The following is a 27,136-nucleotide window of genomic DNA, read 5'->3' as shown; positions in this document are numbered from 1 at the left end:
TACCACTATAGTTTATAACCACCTAGAATCTAGGGCGGTACTACAAAAGATCGAAAATACGAGGTGTTTTAAAAAATAAATTTGTAGTTTCAAGTCCAGCTCCCATAAGATTTACGACACAAAAACCGGATGTGACCTTACAGAAATCGAAATTCAAGTTATGGAATCATAATCTACATCCATCTCACTACAATTTATTCACGCTTAGAATCTAGGGACGGTACTACAAAAGACCGAAAATACGAGGTGTTTTAAAAAATAATTTTGTAGTTTCAGGTCCAGCTCCCATACCAATTAAGACACAAAAACCGGAAGTGACCCTATAGAAATCGAAATCCAACTTATGCAATAATATTCTACATCGATACCACTATAGTTTATACCCACCTAGAATCTAGGACGGTACTACAACAGATCGAAAATACGAGGTGTTTTAAAAAATAATTTTGAACTTTCAGGTCCAGCTCCCATACTAATTAAACACAAAAACCGGAAGTGACCTTATAGAAATCGAAATTCACCTTATGCAATAATGATCTACGTCGATACCACTATAGGTTATAAGCACCTAGAATCTAGGGACGGTACTACAAAAGAACGAAAATACAAGGTGTTTTAAAAAATAATTTTGTAGTTTCAAGTCCAGCTCCCATACCAATTAAGACACAAAAACCGGAAGTGACCTTATAGAAATCGAAATTCAAGTTATGGAATCATAATCTACATCCATCTCACCACAATTTATTCACGCTTAGAATCTAGGGACGGTACTACAAAAGACCGAAAATACGAGGTGTTTTAAAAAATAATTTTGTAGTTTCAGGTCCAGCTCCCATACCAATTAAGACACAAAAACCGGAAGTGACCCTATAGAAATCGAAATCCAACTTATGCAATAATGATCTACATCGATCCCGCTATAGTTTATACCCACCTAAAATCTAGGGACGGTACAATAAAAGACCAAAAATACGAAGTGTTTTAAAAATAATTTTGTACTTTTCTTCAGCTCCCATAAGATTTAAGACACAAAAAGCAGAAGTGACCTTATAGAAATCGAAATCCAAGCTATGCAATAATGATCTACATCGATCCCACTATAACTTACACCCACCAAGAATCTAGGCACGGTATTACAAAAGACAAAAAATACGAGGTGTTTTAAAAAATAATTTTGTAGTTTCAAGTCCAGCTCCCATAAGATTTAAGACACAAAAACCGGAAGTGACCTTATAGAAATCGAAATCCAACTTATGCAATAATGATCTACATCGATCCCGCTATAGTTTATACCCACCTAAAATCTAGGGACGGTACTACAAAAGACCGAAAATACGAGGTCTTTTAAAAAATAATTTTGTAGTTTCAAGTCCAGCTCCCATACCAAATAAGACACAAAAACCGTAAGTGACCATATAGAAATCGAAATCCAACTTATGCAATAATGATCTACATCGATCCCGCTATAGTTTATACCCACCTAGAATCTAGGGACGGTACTACAAAAGACCGAAAGTACGAGGTCTTTTAAAAAATAATTTTGTAGTTTCAAGTCCAGCTCCCATAAGATTTAAGACACAAAAACCGGAAGTGGCCTTAAAGAAATCGAAATCCGAGTTATGCAATAATTATCTACATCGATCCCACTATAATTTATATCCACCTAAAATCTAGGGACTTTACTACTAAAGACCGAAAATACGAGGTGTTTTAAAAAATAATTTTGTAGTTTCAAGTCCAGCTCCCATAAGATTTAAGACACAAAAACCTGAAGTGGCCTTATAGAAATCGAAATCCAACTTATGCAATAATGATCTACATCCATCCCACTACAATTTATACCCACTTAGAATCTAGGGACGTTACGACGAAAGACCAAATATATAAGGCGTTCCTAAAAAGAATTTTATAACGTAAGGTACAGCTCCGTTATCATATAAGACCTAACAACCGGAAGTGACCTTATACAAATCGAGATCCTAATTATGCAGTAGCAATCTAGATTGATCCGACTAGAATTGACACCCACTTTGAATCTAGGGACGCTGCCACAAGAGATCAAAATATACGAGGCGTTCATAATAATAATTATACCTTAAATTTTATCTCTCTCATCAGCTAAGACCTATAAACCGGAAGTGACGTTATACGAATCGAAATCCTAATTATACAGTAATAATTTAGATTGATCCGGCTATAATTGGCACCCACTTAGAATGTAGAGACGGTGCTATAAAAGACGAAAATTACAAAATATTCCTAAGAATAATTTCATACGTTAAGGTTCAACACGCTTATCATGTTAGACCTATAAACGGAAAATGACCTTATAATAATCGAAATAAAAGTTATAAAGTGATAATCTTAATAGACCCCACCATAATTGACACCCACTTAGAATTTTGGGACACTACCACGAAAGTTCAAAAATGCAAGACGTTATTAAAAATAATTTTATACTTTAAGGTTCAGCTTCTTTAAGATTTAATACCTATAAACCGGAATTGACCTTATACAAATTGAAATCCAAATTATAGTAATATTCTGTTCCCACTATAATTGATGTCCACTTACAATGTAGAGAAGTCAATACAAAATTACAAAAATGCTAGGAACTTTTATAATAATTTTATACATTCAGTTTCAACTCTTATTATTTAAAAGCTAACTTTACATGAATGTAACTTAAATTATACAATATTATTCTTCATAAGACCTACGCTGTTTTATAAAATGTTTTGCATATCTTCATTCATAATATTATTTATTTATGTAGTAGCCTATGTACTTTGTTAATTCTTTTCTTTATTAATTTCTAAAATGCAACAATGCTTATATACAGTGAAAGCTGTCTATGTTGTCCACCATCAGTTCTACTGAATAATAGGCAACTTAGACATGTTTCCAATTTACAGAAAATAAGTGTGATTGTTGTATTTTCAGAATAGAATTTCTAGCATTACTTGATTATAAAATTTCAATGAGCAATGGCAGGACAGCTACTTTTAAATAATGCATATAGAGTAAACATAACAATATACAGTACCAGAAAGAATTACTGCATTATGTTTAATATATTTAGGGAAGGGGTGGGTAAAATGATCCCTGCAGATAAAATGATCCCGTACCCTTACAGCGGAAACTGGTGGCGCTACCTGTCGTATCGCGAAGTTGCTACGTCACACATAATAAGCTGTTCTTTTTCATCAGTTCTCTATGCGTGAGAAACGTTTTGTTAGTCTTCCAGACGAAAAAATAACATTTCCATAACATTGTCTATAAGGTAAGTGCTATTTTTTTTTTTTTTTTTTTTTTTTTACTTTATTTGTAGTAACGCATGAATTAGAATATAAATGAGAGATTATTTGTTGAAAAGTCAGTGTTTAACTCTACACATTTAGCAATGCAGGTGAAAGTCTCCATGGTTTGACACACAAGAACGTATTTAATAGAAGCCATATGAAAAGGCAAAATAATTCCAGGATCATTTTACCTTAGGATTTTCCATTTTCTTAGGGATCATTTTGCCGTTTTTGTTTATTTCACTCAAGTTAATCCTGATTAGCACGATAATGAAATCCTTGGAGATAGGCTACTATAAGTGATGTCCAGCAGAACACATCGAACTTTTCTATTCCTCCTGTTCTGGAAGCTGTTGTTCCAAAATTAAAGGAATATAAAAAGAAGGCATTGATTTCTAAAATGAAGAAGTTGCAAGGCGCAAAAATGAAATATAGTCTGATTTTGACGACGAATCCATGACAGATACCGAGTGTATCTATTGTGTCGGTGCTGTGCAATCAGTTGTAGCTCAGAATAATCTCTAAAAATTCTCATAGAATAATGTAACAATAGGGGATGGAACTGATGCACAACACGGTACTTAACAACAAAATTATGATTGAATTTAAATGAAATTCAAATGTTTTGATTTTGAAGATGACTAGTTGGAAAAATGTGTGTGAGAGAAATAGGTTATCATTGAAAGATAAAGGATGAGCACTAGCCTGATAGATCCATCGAGACTGGTGTCGTCCTAGACATCTAGAATGATGAATGTTTTCCCTTGGAGCAGCCTTGATAGCTGGAGACAGTAAACATCTGGATCACTATCCTGTTGATCTGCAAGGGGCGTCGAGTTCTCTCGTCTTCATGCGTTTCCAATGATGTTTTCCCACATCTTCATTCCGCTACTTTGCTAACAAACTTAAAGGTGTGTGCGGCGATGAACCGACAGAATGGTAATCGGTCGTCCTCCAATGGTGGGATCTGTTTGTCTCCGATGATCCTGCACCTATCTTAATCGTGTGTCGAATACCCCTTATTGTTGTGTTCCTCGTAGTTTTGTCCAGCTCAAGAATGATGTCCAATGAATCGGGAAGTATCAGGCCGTGCTTGAAGTTATGCGGAAAGGAAAGAAGGAAGCTAGTCGAGTTTATTAACAAAAATGTGTTTACAACAGATGTCTAAAAATGCACAGTTCTAATCAAAGTTTTCTTCCAATGGATTTTCAAAAGTTCATGTTTCTTTATATCCAATACACAGTTACTTCACACTATTGTCATGACTCATATTCAAAGCCTGCTGGAGGTGACAGTTGGATAATGTGTCAGCAGTTCCAAGAATGGGTCCACGATCAGTGTGTTGATGTTGATGAAGATGCAGATTTCTTTGTATATGTCATGTGTTCTGCTACTTAGGCTACAAGAAAGCTGATTCCCAAAAAAGCATAACAGAACTGTGTTCAAAAAAATGTTTTCTATATTGAACAATATATTAGCCTACCTTAACAAACTATAAATACTATTATTACTAACATGTTTTTACAAATATTACTACACCCTGTTCTCCATTTTTTAAAAAATAATATCATTTTTGTAAGTTTACAATATTTTTCTATTATTTTCAATGAAGGGATCATTTTACTCACCCCTAAAGCAAAATTATCCTTTATCAATAGGTTGAAATTTGTGTTAAAATAATATTAAACATATTTATTGACAATGTTCACAATTGCATGTTAGAAATCTGAGATAATAACTTATCCTACCGACACAATTACCACAATATAGATCATTAGAGCTAAGATCTGGAGGTCAGTTTGTCTTAAGGGAATCATTTTATTCACTCTCCCCTACATACCTTTCTCTTCCTGAAAATATTCTGGTACGGTATACTGAATTATTCGGACTGAAAACACAATAACACGAGCAACCATAAAATAGAACCTTACGTACGCACTTTATTGAAATTCGTATTGTAGCAAACTGAGTTATTCAGATTGAAAACAAGAAAAGCAAAATTATACAGTACATAGAAAAATTTATATGCAGTTTATATGACTTTTTTCAGTTGTTACTGTTTTTCCTTATTGCAAAATACGGTCTTTTTTCTTTCTTTTCTTCTTTTTTTGGCACGTATCCACATTATAATTTGGTACTTAACTACCTCTTGTTAATGAGCTGTAAGAGTTTCCCTAGAAGCAAAATATGTTTTGAATAAATCTTAAGAGAATTCATATGTCCAAACCACCGCTGTCTTTCGACAAGCCGTCATGTGCCAAAGTTGACAATTGAGATGGTTAACTTTAACCTTGAGAATTTTCCGGAATTACTAAAGCCCCTCACTGATGAAAGGAGCCGATATAGCTATTGGTTTTACCAAAAGATACAGGGTACAGAAATATGCAAACCGTTTCCTGTATTCCTGTTCGTGCCTTTTCTTGTTCACATTTTCCTCCACCACCCCTTTATCAGGGTAGTGTTCTGGCTATTGACCTCCAAGAACAAATGTGGAAATCTATGCTTCCTTGTCTCCAGTCACAAATACAGAACATCTGCCTCTCAAATGGGAACACGAAAAGTAACAAAACGGTATTTTGCGTGGCCAAGATATGCAGGTAAATTTATCATTATTATTATAGGGTAAACATTGCTTCAATGCAGCCAAGACAGACAGGTGACCAACATACATAGTAAGTAACGAATGTCTTATGGGAAAATGTAGGTTCAAGACAAACCAGGTCAAGATGAGCACATGGCCAAAAACACCATTTTCTTTAGTATAACGAGCATTTTTCAACGGTACCACTCACGTGTCCGTATTATACACCTGAACTGGAAAAATCGGGAAAAAGCCGGAATATTTTTTTTTTAATCCCACCAAAAAACTTTGCCGTAGGGATCTGATTTTTTTTTTTTTTTTTTTTTTTGTAAGTAATACGTTCTTATGTATATACATAATACGTATGCAAAATATTTATCTTGTATCATAAAACGAAAGATTGGAAAAATTGTTGAAAGTCTGATATACATAAAAATAGACATATATGTCAATTTCATTTGTTCACTGTGCAAAAGTGGTATGAGGTAAAGCCGTGCAATTTGGTGTAACTTTAGATGAAGGACATAAGTTTTGTTTCGCCATAGAAGCATGTCACTCGTACTAAAGGTTGAAGAGATATAGGGTCAAAGGTCAAATTTCGATTTTTTCCTTTTGGAACTGCAATGGTAAATTCTGAAAGAGCCTGAAAAAACGTAAATCGAAGTGATAACAAAGAAAAGGCTGTATGGTATGATTCTATATCGCAAGCCGACCAAATATGCGTCAATCAAGTGTCACGGTCAGATCAAGCTCACAGGTCATCTTGAGAACCCATTTGAATACAGTGAAAACAACGCAATGTCCGTACCTCATCATGTCAAATGACCTGTCAGGTGACTTGTGACCTTGATCTGACAGTGACCTCTGACCATGACACTTGATTGACGCATATTTGGTCGGCTTGCGACATAGAATCATATCATACGGCTTTTTCTTTGTTATCACTTCGATTTACGTTTTTTAAGGCTCTTTCAGAATTTACCATTGCAATCACATAAGGGAAAAAAAAATCGAAATTTGACCTTTGACCCTATATCTCTTCAATCTTTAGTACAAGTGACATGCTTCTATTGCGAAACAAAACTTATGTCCTTCATCTAAAGTTACACCAAATTACACGGCTTTACCTCATACCACTTTTGTACAGTGAACAAATGAAATTGACACACGAATTAATCAACCCCTGTATATATATATATATATATATATATATATATATATATATATATATATATATATATATATATATATATATATATATATATATAGTAAATATTTACTGCGTCATTACTAGTAGGCCTACAGTCATGGTTCAAACCTCATTTTTCTGTGTATATCAAGCCCTTTCCAACGGAACCAATCACGTGTCCGTATCGTATAAATAAACGGGAAAAACGAAATTTTCTTTTTTTTAAAAAAAACAAAACTCCTTTTAACACTTGCGCCCTGCAGACCCGGCTCCTATTTCGGGAAGGGATATCCAAAGAAAAATTGAGAAATACCCAATGGCCACACAATCCGTATGCAGTTTCAATCTGATATCTTGAAAACTAAAGGCGTGAATTTTTTTTTAATATACCTTAAGAAAAAATAAAAAAGGCACGTCTCTTCGCCCCCACTTGGCGCCGCCAAGTTGACCAGCCGGTTCCAAAACGCATCTTGGAGATTCTGTGGTCCATCCACCATTTGACCAATAAAAAAAACGGCTTAAATACTAGTTATAGAACCAGGGGTGTAGCCAGCAGGTTTGTGTAGGGGGGGCCCGTCGTTTTTGAGGGGGGGGCAGCTACAATGTACAAAGCCAAAAAAAAGTGTTGCTGCTAGTGTTTTTGAGGCCTGAAAGAAAGGAAAATTTTGGTTTTCTTCTGGAAAATTAAAGATACTATTTTAGCTTATTATTATTATTATTATTATTATTATTATTATTATTATTATTATTATTATTATTATTAGTAGTAGTAGTAGTAGTAGTAGTAGTAGTAGTAGTAGTAGTAGTAGTAGTAGTAGTAGTAGTATCCATAAATTATACTCAAGATGGTTTCTATTATGCTTAATCAAGAACTACTGCCCGGGACCAAACGCTATACTTTTGTGCATAACTATAAAGGTAACCAAGAAAGTTCTGTCCCTTTTCGTGGAAGTCTGTGTTCAATTGGACCTCACATCGTGAGTTGAATGCGAGTGGAGATAAGGCGAACGTCAGTTGTTGGTGTGGGTATATCCAACATACTACCTCGTTGTGGCAATTCAGACGCACAGTGAACTTGCGTAAAGACAGAGTGAACATGGGACATCCACAGAGCGTCATAAGAGCATGTATGCTGAACGAGTTCAAATGGAGGTCAAACGTCACTGTAGCGGGACAGAAAATATGCCAGGCCTTTGGTGAGGGTGTCGTGACGACGCGGACATTGCAGCAATGGTTTAACAAGTTTAAGGACGATGATGAAACACCCGAAAATATCACGTGCCGGAAGACCAACACATGTACAAAGAGGAACTGGGACTACAATTCAGTGTGTGGAGAAACTATTCGGCAGCACATCCATCAACTTGTGAAGCACTACAAGTTGGGTCAATGGGTCTCACATATTTTGACTCCAGGCCAGAAGGAAACGCGGCAGTCGCCTGTGTTTATTTACTGTTTCGGAGCCATTTCTGAACAGGGCGTTGACATGTGATAAAAAGTGTGTCCTATACGAAGCTCCACGGCGCCGTCATCATTGGTTAGCATCCCATGAACCGATTTCAAAACAGCCGAAACCAGCCGAAACAGCCAGAATAAGGTCCTTCTGTGTGTTTGGGGCATCGTGCATCGGGAACTGCTACCAGCTGGTCAGAGTATCAATGCAACTGTGTAGTGTCAGCAGTTGAGCTGTGCTCAAAAAAAAGCTCAAAACTCTGGAGCCATGGCTTCTGAATTGCAAATTAGTCCTCGTTTGCGGTACAACGCTAAGTCCCACGTGGTTAAGATGACTCAGGACACCATTTTCCGCCTTGGATGGGAAACAATATTGCAACCACTATATTCCCCGGGTATTGCACCGTCCGATTATCACCTGTTCCATTCTTTGAACAATCACCTTAGAGGACGCCAGTTCAAATCCCTAGTAAAAGTCCAAAATGCACCTGATACTTTCTTCGTTTCACGGCCCACCAAGTTCTACCGCGATGGATTGCATGGACTTCCAGAACGTTTTCAGAAGGACGTAGATGCTGATGGGGACTATTTTTGATCTTCCAGGTTAGGTGACATATCAATGTTCGAAGGTGGTGGGTGAAAAAGCAACAAAACTTTTCTTGATTACCTTTAAATTTAAGACCTTGTATACAGAACCTATCTACACAAGATTTATTTTCTTTGAAATTTCACTTAATTTCTTTACGGTTTCCTGACAAAAATATTCATTATTTGTGACTTTAAAGAATATATATATATTACACTGAGTAGAAATAAAAGAGAGAGTAAATCAAATCCAAATTGAATAAAAGCATTGTTTCTCACCAAATTTTCCATCCTCTATGTCTTTTAAAACACTTGTTAAAGCATATAAAAATATACTTGTTAAAGCATATAAAAATATACTTGTTAAAGCATATAAATCGCAGTAAATTGTGTAATCTGCTGTCACAAAAAAAAAAAAAAAAAAATCCTATTTTTCGATCGGTATAAGGAAGAGATACTATACTATTTTTCGATCGGTATGGAAACAAACAATATTTCTCCTTACTATTTTACCATACATTATTAATTGTCAATAAAATTTGTTACTTTTAAATGAATGAAGCGAGATAATTTTACTATGATGTTTAAAAGCTGGTCATTTGGGGGGGCCAGAAAACCATTTGGGGGGGCCCGGCCCCGATGGGCCCCCCTTGGCTACACCCCTGTATAGAACCTAAATAAGCGACCAAAGACGATACTACGCCATGGTAGCAAAAGTTACTAAAAATCCTAAAAGGGTTAATCAAACGAGTTGAAACTGAATATATATATTAATTGCATCGTATTTTTGTCCTTTTGTAATGACGTCCATACATTCTATGTGGGCTTAAATTTGGGTTTTATGAGGATTCATATTGTATACTTTTGATTAAGATTCATATAAGGTCACTTCCGCTTTATAGGTCTTGAATAATTAACGAGTTCAAACTAAATGTATATAATTATTTTTAATAATGCTTCTTATTTTTGTCCGTTTGAAATGACGTACCTACATTTTAAGTGGGTGTCGATTAAAGTGAGCTTCGTGAGGATTAATATTGGATAATTTGTATTACGATTCAAGTAAGGTTACTTCCGGTTTATATGTATTAAATGGTAAATAAGTCGAAACTGAGTGTATAAGATTAAAGGGCCTTCTGCAATAGCAAGGTAAGTGAAATTAAGGTTTTGAGGTAGAAATGTTATAAACTTAAAGTACAACATGCAAAATGTAAATAAATTGTGTTGTTCACACAACAGACACTTTGTATACTCGTATGCACTAGAGAAGACGGAAAAGTAAGGTAAATCCACACGCCTTATTTATCTGTTTTACTAGGAATCAAGGTAACTCGATTTACCTTGTTATCGCAGAGGGTCCTTCGATTACTTTTAACAACGCCTCGTATATTTTTGTAATGACGTCCCTACATTCTAAGTGGATATCAATTAGAGTGGGATTTATGAAGATTCATATTGGATACTTTGGATCAGGATTCACATGAGATCACTTCCGGTTTATGTCTTAAATGATAAATGAGTTGAAACTGAATGTAAAAATATTTTAAAAAATCCCTTGAATTTTTGATCTTTCATAATGATGCCTACATTCTAAGTGCGTGTAAATTAGAGTGGGCTTTATAATGATTAGTATTGTGTAATTTGTATTATGATTCATGTAAGGTCACTTCCGGTTTATAAGTCTTCAATCAAAAGGGATTGGAACTGAATGTATAAAATTATTTTTAAAAATTCTTTGACTATTTTACTTTTTGTTATGATCCCTACATTCTAAGTGTGTTTCAATTAGAGTTGGCTTCATAATGATTAATGCTGGATAATTTGTATTATGAGACATGGAAGGTCACTTCCGGTTTATAAGTAAAATGATAAACGAGTTGAAGCTAAATGTATAAAATTATTCTTAGAAACGTCTCGTACGTTTAGTCTACTGTAACTACGTCCGCACATTCTAAGTGAATGTCGATTACAGTGCGCTTTATGAAGATTAATACTGCATAATCTGCACAATAATTCATGTTAGGTCACTTATAGTTTGAGACCGTTAATTGGTAAGCGAGTTGCATAGAATGCATACATTTATTTTGAGAATGCCTCGTATTTTAGTCCTTTCCTAATGACGTTCCTACTTTCTGAGTGAGTGTCAAGTAGAGTACACTTTATGAAGATTAACACTGGATAATTTGTATTATGATTCATGTAAGGTGACTTCTGATTTAAAAGTCTTAAACGACAAACGAGTTAAAACTGAATGTATAAAATTATTTTTAAAAACGCCTCGAATTTTAATCATCTTGTAATGACGTCCCTACATTCTAAGCGGGTGTAAATTAAACTGGGATTTATCTAGATTATTATTGTAAAATCTGAATTTCGATTTTTATAAGGTCACTTCCGGCTTATAGGTCTGAGATGATAAGGGAACTGAAAATTAAAGTATAAAATTATTTTTAAGAAAGCATCGTAAATTTGATCTTTTCTCGTACCGTTCCAAAATTCTAAGACGGTGTCAATTAAAGTGTCATACATGTAGATTACTAATATATAATTTGCATTTCAATTTCTATATGGTCACTTCCGGTTTTTGTGTCTTAATTGTTATGGCAGGTGGACTTAAAAGTATAAAATTACTTCTTAAAACACCACGTAATTTCAGTCTTTTGTAGTACCGTCCCTAGATATTGAGTACGAATAATACTGGGATCGATGTAAATATTTACTGTATAACTTGGACTTCGATTTCTATAAGGTCACTTCCGATCTTTTATGTCTTAATTGGTGTAGGAGCTGGACCTAAAAAAAAAAATACTTTTTAAAACACCTCATATTTTCGGTCTTTTGTAGTACCATCCCTAGATTCTAAGTATGTGCCAACTATGTTGAAATCTATAAAGATTATTACTATATAATTTAGATTTCGATTTATGTAAGGTCACTTCCGGTGTTTGGGCTTTAAATGATATGGGTGCTGCACCTAAAAATATATAGCCTATTTTTTTTTTTTTTGAGAAAAAATTATCGTATTTTCGGTCTTTTGTAGTACCGTCCCTAGATTCTAAGTGGGTATAAATTATAGTGGGATCGATGTAGATTATGATTGCATAACTTGGACTTCGATTTCTATAAGGTCACTTCCGATTTTTGTGTCTTAATTGGAATTGGAGCTGGACCTAAAAGTACAAAATCATTTTTTAAAACACCTCGTATTTTCGGTGTTTTGTTGTACCGTCCCTAGATTCTAAGTGGGTATAAATTATAGCGGGATCGATGTAGATCATTATTGCATAAGTTAAATTTCGATTCCTATAAGGTCACTTCCGGTTTTTGTGTCTTAATTGGTATGGAAACTGGACCTAAAAGTAAAAAAAATATTTTTTAAAACACCTCGTATTTTTGGTGTTTTGTCGTACCGTCCCTAGATTCTAGGTGAGTATAAATTATAGTGGTATCGATGTAGATCATTATTCCATAAGTTGGATTTCGATTTTTATAAGGTCACTTCCGGTTTTTGGGTCTCAATTGGTATGGGAGTTGAACCTAAAATTACAAAATTATTTTTTAAAACACCTCGTATTTTCGGTATTTTGTCGTACCGTCCCTAGATTCTAAGTGCGTATAAATTATAGTGGTATCGATGTAAATCATTATTGCATAAGTTGGATTTCGATTTCTATAAGGTCACTTCCGGTTTTTGTGTCTCAACTGGTATGGGAGTTGGACCTACAATTACGAAATTATTTTTGAAACACCTCGTATTTTCTGTCTTTTGTAGTACCGTCCCTAGATTCTAGGTGGGTATAAATTATAGTGGTATCGATGTAGATCATTATTGCATAAGTTGAATTTCGATTCCTATAAGGTAACTTCCGGTTTTTGTGTCTCAATTGGTATGGGAGTTGAACCAAAAATTACAAAATTATTTTTTAAAACACCTCGTATTTTAGGTGTTTTGTCGTGCCGTCCCTAGATTCTAGGTGCGTATAAATTATAGTGGTATCGACGTAGATCATTACTGCATAAGTTGGATTTCGATTTCTATAAGGTCACTTCCGGTTTTTGTGTCTGAATTGGTATGGGAGTTGAACCTAAAATTACAATTTATTTTTAAAAACACCTCGTATTTTTGGTGTTTTGTCTTACCGTCCCTAGATTCTAGGCGGGTATAAATTATAGTGGTATCGATGTAGATCATTATTCCATAAGTCGGATTTCGATTTCTATAAGATCACTTCCGGATTTTGTGTCTTAATTGGTATGGAAGCTGGACCTAAAAGTAAAAAAATATTTTTTAAAACACCTCGTTTTTTCGGTATTTTGTCGTACCGTCCCTAGATTCTAAGTGCGTATAAATTATAGTGGTATCGATGTAGATCATTATTGCATAAGTTGGATTTCGATTTCTATAAGGTCACTTCCGGTTTTTGTGTCTCAACTGGTATGGGAGTTGGACCTACAATTACGAAATTATTTTTGAAACACCTCGTATTTTCTGTCTTTTGTAGTACCGTCCCTAGATTCTAGGTGGGTATAAATTATAGTGGTATCGATGTAGATCATTATTGCATAAGTTGAATTTCGATTCCTATAAGGTCACTTCCGGTTTTTGTGTCTCAATTGGTATGGGAGTTGAACCAAAAATTACAAAATTATTTTTTAAAACACCTCGTATTTTAGGTGTTTTGTCGTGCCGTCCCTAGATTCTAGGTGCGTATAAATTATAGTGGTATCGACGTAGATCATTACTGCATAAGTTGGATTTCGATTTCTATAAGGTCACTTCCGGTTTTTGTGTCTGAATTGGTATGGGAGTTGAACCTAAAATTACAATTTATTTTTTAAAACACCTCGTATTTTTGGTGTTTTGTCTTACCGTCCCTAGATTCTAGGCGGGTATAAATTATAGTGGTATCGATGTAGATCATTATTGCATAAGTTGGATTTCGATTTCTATAAGATCACTTCCGGATTTTGTGTCTTAATTGGTATGGAAGCTGGACCTAAAAGTAAAAAAATATTTTTTAAAACACCTCGTATTTTCGGTGTTTTGTCGTACCGTCCCTAGATTCTAGGTGGGTATAAATTATAGTGGTATTGATGTAGATCATTATTGCATAACTTGGATTTCGATTTCTATAAGGTCACTTCCGGTTTTTGTGTTTTAATTGGTACGGGAGCTGGACCAGAAACTACAAAATTATTTTTTAAAACACCTCGTATTTTCGGTCTTCTGTTGTACCGCCCCTAGATTCTAGGTGAATGTAAACTATGGTGGGACCGATGTAGATCATTATTGCATAAGTTGGATTTCGATTTCTATAAGGTCACTTCCGGTTTTTGTGTCTTAAATCTTATGGGAGCTGGACTTGAAACTACAAATTATTTTTTAAAACACCTCGTATTTTCTGTCTTTTGTAGTACCGTCCCTAGATTCTAGGTGGGTATAAATTATAGTGGTATCGATGTAGATCATTATTGCATAAGTTGGATTTCGATTCCTATAAGGTCACTTCCGGTTTTTGTGTCTCAATTGGTATGGGAGTTGAACCTAAAATTACAAAATTATTTTTTAAAACACCTCGTATTTTCGGTGTTTTGTCGTGCCGTCCCTAGATTCTAGGTGCGTATAAATTATAGTAGTATCGACGTAGATCATTACTGCATAAGTTGGATTTCGATTTCTATAAGGTCACTTCCGGTTTTTGTGGCTTAATTGGTATGGAAGCTGGACCTAAAGATAAAAAAATGTTTCTTAAAAAACCTCGTATTTTCGGTGTTTTGTCGTACGGTCCCTAGACTCTAGGTGGGTATAAATTATAGTTGGATCGACGTAGATCATTATTGCATAACTTAGATTTCGATTTCTATAAGGTCACTTCCGGTTTTTGTGGCTTAATTGATATGAAAGCTGGACCTAAAGGTAAAAAATTGTTTTTTAAAACACCTCGTATTTTTGGTGTTATGTCGTACGGTCCCTAGAATCTACGTGCATATAAATTATAGTGGGATCGACGTAGATCATTATTACATAACTTGGATTTCGATTCGTATAACGTCACTTCCGGTTTTCGTGTCTTAATTGGTATGGAAGCTGGACCTAAAGGTAAAAAATTATTTTTTAAAACACCTCGTATTTTCGGTGTTTTGTCGTACCGTCTCTAGATTTTAGGTGGGTATAAATTATAGTGGTATCGATGTATTGCATAACTTGGATTTCGATTTCTATAAGGTCACTTCCGGTTTTTGTGTCTCAATTGGTATGGGAGTTGAACCTAAAATTACAATTTATTTTTTTAAAAAAAACTCGTATTTTCGATCTTTTGTAGTACCATCCCTAGATTCTAGGTGCGTATACATCATAGTGGGATCGATGTAGATCATAATTTCATAACTTGGATTTCGATTCCAATAAGGTCACTTCCGGTTTTTGTGGCTTAATGTGTATGAAGGCTGGACCTAAAAGTAAAAAAAAAAAAAATATTTTTTTAAAACACCTCGTATTTTCGGTGTTTTGTCGTACCGTCCCTAGATTCTAGCAGGGTATAAATTATAGTGGGATCGATGTAGATGATTATTGCATAGCTTGGATTTCGATTCCTATAAGGTCACTTCCGGATTTTGTGTCTTAATTGGTATGAAAGCTGGGCCTAAAAGTAAAAAAATATTTTTTAAAACACCTCGTATTTTCGGTGTTTTGTAGTACCGTCCTCACATTCTAAGTGTTTCAATTATAGTGGGATTTATGTCTTAATTGGTATGGAAGCTGGGCCTAAAAGTAAAAAAAATATTTTTTAAAACACCTCGTATTTTCGGTGTTTTGTAGTACCGTCCTCACATTCTAAGTGTTTCAATTATAGTGGGATTTATGTAGATGAATATTGTATAATAAGGTGTACGATTCATATTCGTTCATTTCTTTTTCGTTCTTCTGTTTCAAAATTAGTTTTTCATTGCAGTGTTTATCTTCCCTTAATATTTTGTCGATTGTTGTATTTACCGCCTATGGTAGATACCTTTTTAATGATTTGAGCATTCATTCTTTATTTTTGTTTTGTTTGTGTATATCGAATAATGTGTAGAACACTGTATGGTATTAAATTTCAGATGTTGCTGGCAACCCTGTTAAGAATTTGTATTTCACGTAGCAGATGTCTGCTAGGGTAACCGGGGTATAAAAATATTCACTAGCAAAGACACTGCATAATTGCCTACTGAAAACTAAATAAGTTAAGTAGATATTTAGTTGCTAAACGAAATCTTCGCTTCAAAAGCTATTTGCAGTAAAATTTGATTCATTTTATATCTTTTACTAGTAATGAATTTTCGATCGAAAAAAAGTATTCATACAAGTTGCACCGACTGTCAACTGACTTTCAGATAATGTAGTTCATAAAACATAAAAGTTCATGGAATCAAATTATAGTTCAATAATAATATTAATATTGCTATTATTATTAATAATAATAACAATAATAATAACGTTTGAGGAGTTCCATGTGTTGTTAATAGTTCTCCTATTTCTTAGTCTTCTACTTTATTGTCATATGTTTTAAAATCAGTCAATAACTGTATTTTTTTAAATACTTTTTCCAATTTATTTAATGTGTTTATCAAGCAATGTCTACTTTCGAAATTTAACCAAAGAAAATTATGAATACCACGAACATGAATGAAAAAGCAGTAGAAAGTTACTAATGAATTTTGTTTAAAAACTGTAATCATTGATTCAATAGTTTTAAAATATTATGGACGTATTTTTAAATAATTAAATCATGTGAGATGATAAGTGCTTGTTTCATTGGTCTCCCATAGAAATTAAAATTAGGACCATTTAACAATAGTTTTAAAATGTTAATAAGAGATCACAATGTTAACAAAATGATTTTTCTTTTTTGTTTTCCCAGCATTTATTTGAAAGCCTTGACTCTAGTTTGCAAATATATTGCTTCCATGTGTCTTCAATATTTATCTAATATTTGCATAAGTTATTATGTGACCCAGCGTCAATGTATATCTAGGGAATACATGTCTTGTATTTTCTAGCTATAAAAATTGTAGAATTGCTTGAGGTAAATGAGCTAGTTGGGGATTGGCACTTTTTTTATTATGTGACAAATAAACAGTATCTGGTATATAATAAACTTATCTTTTTCATGTTTCAGTGACTTCTGAATTAATTTTATATTCTTGATTGTTGCAGGAGCCTTGGAGCTGATGTCCCTCTTGTCCAGGTCTTTGAGTTACGTGATGTCGACTGGGCACGTCTTGTAATGGCAATTCTAGGCATTCTAAGCCTTTCCCTCTCACTTGTAGAGATTTCCCATCCTTTGCACCGACTCGTCCACTGCATGGCTGTCGATGGGCTTCTATATAGGAAACTAACTCGAGAACACCCACGCACTGGAACTCCTGCACTTGCCATATTAGGTTTTGGTCTATTAGGCGCAACAATGGCCTTATTGTTCCAACTGAGATCTCTTTTGCTGCTGATGAGCACAGGAGTGCTACTTGTACAAGCGGTAGTCAGTATAGTGGTTCTTAATGAAAGATATCAACCTGCAGAGGAAGTTGAGACTCGTGCAGGGTACGAAGGTGTTCGGTACAGGCGGTTACGTGTCTGTAAAGAAGAACGTGGTCAGATGACCGTGAAGTGCCTGAAGACTGGATTCTCATGTCTTCCGGCTGCAATTAGACTCTCTTCCGTCCTTCCTAATGGTCAAGAGAAACCGCCCGATGAAAGTGTTACGTTAGAACTTGATTCAGAACCCCTTCTTACTGCTGAGGGTGATGAAGAGTCCTCTATGTCTTCCAGCGAAGAGTCTACAGGTTATGAAAGTGATACCAGCACAGACATTGATGCCATTGTTGCTGAATACAAGGAAAAGCTTCGTGTGGCAACACTGACAGGTAGAAATCAACAGGACAGCACTGTGGTACAGAGCGAGCCGTCAGCTGTTACCGGTCGACGCGTCAGCCTTGCAGTTGCTGGTCTTGTATTATGTCTAATGACATTAGGCATTGCCCTTTGTTACAGTGATGGTGCTTACCTCTCGGCAGGTATTATGGGAGGTTCCGTCCTATTGGTTAGCTTTCTACTTCTGGTCGTCATCGCCAGACAACCACAACGAACTCGCCGAGATGCATTTCTCCTGCCACTTATGCCATGGACTCCAGCACTAGCGCTCTTCCTCAATTTGACTATGTTCCTTCACATTCTACGCCACTCTTGGGCGCCTTTTCTCATATGGATTGCTATTGGTAAGCTAGTTTCCCTTTAAATCTCAGTATTTTTTTTTCTAAAAGAATTTTAAAGAACTATATATATTTCTATATTAAGACTGCAAAGGTTGACTCCGCCATATTTTAGTTTGAATCATCTTCATCTAGTGATTACGTACTTGACAACTTGTTTCCGTACAACACAGCACTCCCTCGGTAAGTCCGTTCCCCTTTATTCCTTGATGTTTCTATTCTTTTTCTTCCTGTTTTTAATCTCCGTGACCAAGACTCCAGGGTAGAGTCGAAAGCTTGGAAGCTTAAAGGAAATTCAGGAATTACAGAAATCTCTAAGTGAATTCCTGAGCGTGGTTCTGCATTATTTTATTTGAACTTATGTTTCAAACACATTGACTGTTTTCATCATCAGAGATCTGGAACTTAGAGGCATATTGTATAATTAATGTAGTATAATTGTAACTGTTACATTATATAATAAGAACATGAAGTTATTTTACTTACATATATTTTCGTAATGGAGTCATCTTATCTTATTCAATTTCGTCAACGTATGGTATCTTCCTTGTTCTTTTAGCAATGATAATAATTGCAGCATAGCGAAGTTGAAATTAATTATTGGGAGAAACGTTTATTCTTTTCGCCGAATGTGCAGATATTTCTGTAGGGAGATTATTGATACTGGCTGAACCTTCAATCTTCCAAATTTTGGATTCCTTATAACAGAGCCCATCATCAGATATAGGTTAGAGGACGATTTTAAGATTTTTATTAAGTAAATAAGTCTAGAAGTAAATAGTATGACTCCAATACCACATACACCCACTACATATACCATACACATTTTATACCTCTTTTCCTCATAATTTTGGTAATTAATCTATGTTCTCTTGTCTTCTGAACGTCAAATCTATCTCTATATTCTCTCTCTCTCTCTCTCTCTCTCTCTCTCTATATATATATATATATATATATATATATATATATATATATATATAGATAGATAGATAGATAGATAGATAGATAGATAGATAGATAGATAGATAGATACATAGATAGGTAGATAGATGTAGATATAAAATGATGTATATGAATGAAGATGCTGAGAAACAAATGTCATGTTATATAGTTCCCAGTTATTTCATTTTTAACTAAAAGTTATATAAAAACTCAAGATATGTCTTCAAATGTTGATTTTCCTTGTCCTTTGTGTTCGTTAACTAGATCCGTAGGAATTTTATGTATAACTAATGTTACGACCTTTCATTCAGATCTTCTCAAACAAATTAATAGTTTTAATTTGACTTAGTATTTATTCTAAACTAGATCAAGAATCACACATCTTCGTAGCCAAGTAGCTAATGTGCGTACTTCCTATGTGTTTGACTTTGGGTTCGATCTCTGATAGTTTACTTGGTATGGAAGGAAACCCAAGTAGTGGTTAGGATACCATTTCACGTAGTAAATTTCGCGTAGTATGGCAATGAAAGAAAATGGATTTAAATGTTTCGTTTAATGTTCCGAATCCAAGGATCTAAGGAAATCAAAAAATACTATAACCATGGAATTTGATAATTACAGGATAATTGTTGATACAGTTCTGTAAGACATGTAAATTCACATGTCCTACAGCATTTTCACACATTCGGTATTGTGTAAGTATGATAAGTATGTGCTGTAATAATTACTACAATTTCTCTCATTACCATACTACAACTAGTAGTAAACTGTTAATACAGTATGATTATTTGAAATAAAGAATAAGCTTTTGTTCCGTCGTTAGAAACAAATAAAAAAGGATGTAATATTGAAATTTTAGTAACATTTCTTGTGTTATCTGTTGTATTTAAATTTAAGAAAAACAATAAGCTTGTTGTACATCCATGTATTTGTTTGTTAAAAATGTTTCACTTACAGCAATGTAATTCCATAGCGCATCACATTTTCACATTTGATGTACGTATATACCTACCGTTTTATTGCAAGTATCAGAGGTGGAAGATTTTGGTGTGTGGTAGTAGGTAGCTTACTATTAGAAGTCAAGCCAGAATCATTATCATGAAATCTGTTTTATATAGATATAGAGAGATTATATAACAAATTTTGATATTAATTTTCTATTGTAAAGGCAATGTGACTTTATTTATTTATTTGACTGCAAACTAAGTGGAAATAGATAGCGAATTTTTATTAAAATGACGAAATAGTCAGAATTTCCTCATGGTAACTAGAGCATTTGCATAGATACAATATCTCGCATTGGTTTCACGTTCTGTACAAATTTCAAAAACCCAAGGCTCTAGATTTTTTAATTTTTTGTTTTTAAATGAATTACATTCGAACTGTAATATCATAACAGGATCTTTCTTAGATCTCCTGTCTGGAAACTAACGGCCCAGTTTGGATCCATTACAGTTCTTTGTTTCTTCCCTGAGTTTCTTTGGTGTCGCTGATACTATTGCTATGTCGGGACCTCTTAGTATGTGCTAAATGCTAATTACTGTCGTCAGTGACAGTATTTATTGCCTTTTTGTTTTTTCTTTTATGTAGATTTTTTTAATTGTGATAAAACTAGAAAGATTTTTTTTTTGTAAATTTTTAAATACCGGTAGTGATATAGAGTAAAAATGCTCATTTTAATATTAAATAAGTGTTCAATATCTTCGATATTTATTTAAATATCGAGTTTCTGTAAATAATTTAACTTGTTCTAATTGTGTACATGGAAGGAAGTAACATAAATACAAATATGTCGTGCTAGATCTTTGATCTGGAATCCGTGAGGATTCTGTTGCTAATCTTCCTTAGTACATCAAGAATTATGTCATCTCATATTTTGTAACCCTGCTTAATGAAACACTATTGCCATTGCTTGCTATTTGGAAGCAGTTAGCTATGAAGTTGGACTGAGACGTTAAATTGTAGTCCATATGATATACAAATCCATAACACTTAAGTCTTTTCAGGTCTGACAATCCATCTTTTAATATGCAAAGAGATATAAAATCAAGATGAGTAAATATATTATGCATGATAGGTCGAGATGTAAATAGTTTAGCATATATTAGGTATATATTGAAGTATGACGATTTGTGTTTATGAAGTTATAAGGCGTATGACTTGACAGATCTATTGAACTAGGAGGTTTAAATTTAGAGGTTGCCCTCCAGTTTCAAATCTACAAGAAAAGCAGTTGAAACACTAAAAATTGTTAGGTTCGGTTACCTGGTAAGACTTACGGTTGACTAAAACAGTGACTAGACCCGGTTCTCATAGAAGCTTCAATTATCACTTAAATCCAGTAATCCATGATTCTCATAAAAATTTAATAGATTCTTTTCATGATTCTTATATAATTATGTAAAACAATGCGGAAATATCACATTCAACACACTGATTCGCCATCCTATACGACTATCATGCTGCCGAATCATCGAAACCTTCCGCGTCTTGCAAAATAGTACCCACTTCTACCTATCTTTTCTTATATTAACATGACTTTACTGACACACTTAAACAGATAAACATCGCATAAAAACTCCAAATCATCCTTTTTTATCTCATTTCTCGTGTAAATGTTCCTATTTTTTTAATTTTTTATATATATAAAAAACGGAGAAGCATCTCTAAACTTAACCTAAGTAGGATTTATATCATGGCTATATTCAAGTTTTGATCTGTCTGATTGATGAAACTTATGCCGAATCTTAACAACATAGTCTAAACCTATTATGATATATTGAAGATATACAGCCTCGTTGTTCATGTGGTTATTGCGATGAAGGTTATATTATTGCACAGTTACACAACTAATATAATAAACAGAAAGTAAATGAGAACAGGCTTAATTACTTCCTTGATGTTAAGATCTGTTATGTGGTAATTCCTGATGCGTCCTGGTTATCTTTGTTCTTTCTGAGGGTTCTCTCTCGCTGATCTCCTTACCTGCAATCATATATTCTATCCCTTGCCCATCAACTGACAATCGTTGAGAGTGTATTGCATGATTGGCCTTTGTAATGACACCACGAACTAGCACCTTACACCAGAAGAAGAAGCGTAGCGAAGGTGTATTCCACAACTTTTGAGGCATAGCTCAAAGCTAAGGACATATCCTTCTGAAATCGTCTCACATTTTTTAAAATTTATTCTTATACTCTCTCATTTCTGCACATCATATCTTCTTCCCGTTCTTAGCTTCGCTTTGTTGCATTGCTGGGTCGTCGTCTTTGTTCCTTCTATTTCCATTCCTTCTATTTTCATCCACTCTCTTAAACATTCCTTACCATTTTATATTTTCTTAATCCTTATTCTATTTCAGTCATTCTTTCGTTCTTCCATTTTTTCATTCTTTAATTCTCCTTACTTCTTTCTCACTTGTGTTCTGCTCCCTTGTAGTATTTCTGTTTCTTCTCAACTATTGTGTGTCCCCTCTCTTTGCAGTATTTGCTTATTGCATTGTTTTCTCTTTTTAATCTTATCTCATCCTTATGTAGTTTAATTCTCTCCTCTATTTTTCCGTGGCTTCCCCTGTTTATGTAATCTCACAGAAAATAGAAAGAAGAAAGGAATTAGAACATTATTCTGAATAGAACTCACAGTGTTCGGTTCTGGCAACTCTTTACGCAGTAAATCTACAAGTATTACAAGAAAATCGAGTTTTTACTTTTTGGCTTCGCAGTCGCGGCAGGCTGTCTGCTAGAGACCGGAGTGTAAACATAAGGAAGCTATTATCAATAGCGTTAATAGTAACAGCAGTATATGGATAAAACTGCAACCACGGCAAAGCACGTCTTGATTCTAAAACTGTGTACTTTTCTGAGGGGTAACAACAAAAGGGGGGAAAATGCTCTAGTAGATTAGGTTCACAAAGGATAAATGACGTAAAGATCATGTATACTGTCTGTAGCGGGCTAAGGACAGAGTTCAGCAGTTTTGAGATATTTCTTTCAGAGGGTCAAAGGTACAATGGCATAACTTGCATTTTATCAGAAATTCTTAGCACATGACCTAATGTATTTTATGCCTTCCTCATTTGTCTACACCCTTATTTTACGAACAATTCGTTAGCTCCTTTTCTGTATTCTATAGCAGTGGTTATGCCGCGTAGTCTCATAAGGTATGTGGCGAAATTTTAGAGTTTAAAATTCATGAAGCACTTAATCCTTAGTTAAAATCGATTTTGAGACAGACCGTACCAGTCATTGCCCCTAGGAACAGCAGTAATGCTCAGTACTACGTAGTCATTATTTTATAGAAATTTATAAACTTATACTATTATAATTTATATCATTCATCATCATCATAATAAGCATTCTGCCATTATAGGCAGGTCATTTGCTGCAATTGAGAAGCATCCATCTTCACGGTTTTCCGCTAACCTTTTCGTCTTCACGTAAGATTTTTCTGTTTTGATATCGTCCATTAATTGTAGTCTCCTTCGCCCTTCCCTCTTTTTCCTACCACCGTACCCTCTAACACGTCCCTCATAATACAATTCCTTCTCATGCAATGCCCCAACCTGTTTCTCTTCCTCTTCTTAATAATATCTAATTTTTTTCTTTTCTCCCCCACCATTTCTAACACCCTCTCATTTGTTTCCCTCCGACCGAGCTAAATCGTTCCATTCTTCTCCACAACCAAATTTCGAAAGCTTCCAATAGTTTTTAACAATTTTTACGTAATGTCCATGTTTCTGACCCATACTGTACGATATTCCACACGAAGGTTTTTGAGTCTTTTTTCTTAACTTTTTATTCAAGGTGCCACAAAATAGTATTTTCTTTCTCCTAAAGGCTTCTTTCGCCATTTCTATCCTTGCTTTTATTTCACGTTCACACTTTATATCATCACTAATAATACTACCCAGGTATCGAAAAGTAGTTATCTGTTCTATTTTCTTCCCTCCCACTTCCATATTTCACACCGACTCCTGCGTTCCAATCGTCATGGCTTTTGTCATTCCATATTCTTCACAGCCTCTCCTCGAGTTTTCTAACATTTTATCGATTTTCTCTTCAGATTCTGCAACGAGCGTCATGTCATCTGCAAACCGCATACACCTAATCATTCTACCTCCTACTGAAATGCGTCTTCATTTTGTACGCCCTTTTTTCACTATCTCTTCTAGATAGATATTAAATCATGTAGGCGAGAGACAACATCCTTGTCGAACTCCTCTTCCATTTGCACTCTCCTCTGTCATTTCCTCCCCTATTCTACCAATTACTTATTACGATGACATAATATATATCATTATTAATAAAAAAAATCAAACAAATGTATAGTCATCTCGTGGGTAGTCAGTAAAATGTGTCACCTGTCAAAAAAAGTTTTTTTTTTTTTTTTTTTTTAAATGGAAACTACTGCCCTACAGTAAGAAAGACAGTTTGAGCAAGGCTTTGTTGTTGTGCCGAAATAAAACAAGTAATGTGAACTTGCATCTAGAGAGCCTTGACTCAGTAGATAGAAAGATTAAATTTATATCTACTTTGTTGTTAAGAAATATCGACGCTTTTTGTAATATTTGTATGTTAATGTCATTTAATTATAATCACAATAAGATTTTAATTCACTGTCAACTATATTATTCTTATTGAAATGCATTTTTTTTTTCATAAAAGTGAAATGAACGAATGATATGACATTTCTAGTTTTACGTCCCTCGATTATGCCGAGGCTAAGGGAGACAGAAATAGTTGTAATGAATTAAATCATGGGATGAAGTAAGGGAGAGGAAACGGAAGAACCGCGAGAAAATTCATGCTACGATGTTTGTCCACTAACGATTCCATATAGCAGAGGTGAACGCTCTAGCAATGAGCCACGCAGTCTTCTTCATCAAAATAAATGTATTGATTTCGAAACTTGAGTGTTCTAAAAATGGTGCGCATGAATCATAAGAATCTATTTCACAAGTCAAAATACGGAAATACTATATAATGATATATCATCCGGGGCTTCCTTCGGATGTAAGAGTCAATAAAAAATTTGACGAATATTGTCGAATAACTTTTTTGCCATCGTAGAATAACCTCAAACTATTAGCATTACTTTATGAACCCTAGCAATTACAACGACTGTCGCCAAATGGAGTTAAAGACGGTAGGCGTTGAAACTAACTCCATCTATTAATATCGGTGTAAGTTATCCTGCTTCAAGGAAAGTCACATCTTTAGCAATTTGTGTACTCTAGTAGTAAGTTAACTTTGTTTACTTCTATTCATGTACATAACTTGTACCAATACCAATAGATGGGGTTAGTATCAGTGTCTCCAGCTTTAACTGCCATCTTGAATGAATCAATGTATCTACTTGATTGAATTGCAGATTAATGTTATAGCTCAAAATTTGTTTCATGACGTTGTTATATTCTCAAAATGTTGGCCGTAGTGGTGAAAGGCGTATCCGGAGAATACACCACTTTCACTTCATTTTGACCTGTAGAATAGTTTTCTGTTGTCCGTGGGCGCTACTTTTAGAATATATATAGTAAAAACATAAAAACTAATGTTTACAATGACAACGTTGTATATTATATATATTTTTTTCGTAATCAGGGCAGCAGTGCTCAAGCATTTTGCCTTAAAATAGAAGAAGAAGAAAAATATAATGTAAGCAATATCTGTGGATTGATATATATCTGTTTGTGCGTTGCTATAGTATGTACATAGTTGTCAAGGATTTGTTTGATATAGTATAATTGAGAGAATCGACATGACAGTTAGATGTCTGATTTTGAACTGTGATATAAAATAAGTAATTTCTAATCAAATATAGTGTTTTAAAAGTTGAGATTGGTGTATGTTTCAGTGTAATTATTGCTAATATAAGTAATAATTAGAATACTTGAAAACAGACAAATTGTGACGTAATAAATGGTTACATGTTTGAACCCTACCTAGAACCTTGAACTATAGAACCATAAGAGTAACTGGTTTAGAAAGATTAGTAGAAGTCAGTAACTGTTAATTTAATTTGTTTTATCTGCAGGATGCCTAGTATACTTCACCCATGGACGGAAAGGCAACACCAATAAATTTAGAAAAGAAAGAATCCATTTAGGTCTACCACCACGACAGTCTGTTGTGTCTACTCTTATTCCCAGTCATCAGCGACTTCCTGATGAAAGTATGCGTCGGCTCACGCAAGTGGACACCATATTAATTTCCAGATGACAGATTTACTTTTTCCTTCGAAGACAGAAGTTCATCCAGATCTTATTCGTTTGGTCCATGATGAGTAGTTCCGAGATTCTGTACCTTAACAATAATTTCAGGGGTTGTTGTCGAATAATATGGGGAAGTTGATGGGAAAACTTGGCCGAAGCTTTCGTAATTTAAACTGTTTATTCTATTCACTTGGTGCCTACTTCAGTTTGCAGATTTGAAGTAACAAAATATTTCATATTGTATTATTATGTACTTAGTTACAATATAAAATGTACTGTAAATCATTTTAAAAAGTATGCAAATAATGCAAATATAAACGTATATATGTACACAAGTGAAACTAGTTGTTTTATTTCTTAAAACTATCCTTTTGATTTTGATATTATTCTAAACTTATAACATAAGCTTTCGAATCGATAGATCAATTCATAGAAATGACATTGTAGACCAAAGTCGACAAATCTAACCCTAAAACTATCTTAATTATCCTATTCTTCTCCTTTGTAGTTTACCTAAAAAACTTGATATTGTAAAATCAGATCGGAAATCATCTTATATGCCTGCTAAAGTGAAGGCTGTCATGAAGACAAAGGGTGGGTCAATCCCGTAATAGATGGCATTACAT

The 27,136-nt window shown here is 34.4% G+C and overlaps 1 protein-coding gene across 1 annotated transcript in view; it reads left to right on the top strand.

Annotated features, from left to right (window-relative positions):
• The window catches only part of LOC145672119 (solute carrier family 7 member 14-like), a 62,360-nt gene extending 35,515 nt beyond the window's left edge, over positions 1–26,845 (top strand). The window contains exons 5-6 of the mRNA XM_081741397.1: positions 17,307–18,364; positions 26,333–26,845. Of these exons, the coding sequence (XP_081597523.1) occupies positions 17,307–18,364; positions 26,333–26,517 (1,243 nt within the window). The 3' untranslated portion in view covers positions 26,518–26,845. The remainder of the gene's footprint in view (positions 1–17,306; positions 18,365–26,332) is intronic.
• The last annotated feature ends 291 nt before the right edge of the window (positions 26,846–27,136 follow it).

Source organism: Thermobia domestica, chromosome 15 (assembly GCF_964235325.1).
Source record: "Thermobia domestica chromosome 15, izTheDome1.hap1.1, whole genome shotgun sequence".
NCBI classification, from domain to species: Eukaryota; Metazoa; Arthropoda; class Insecta; order Zygentoma; family Lepismatidae; genus Thermobia; species Thermobia domestica.
Note: the sequence above shows the minus strand (reverse complement) of the source record. Positions and strands in the feature narration are given on the sequence as shown.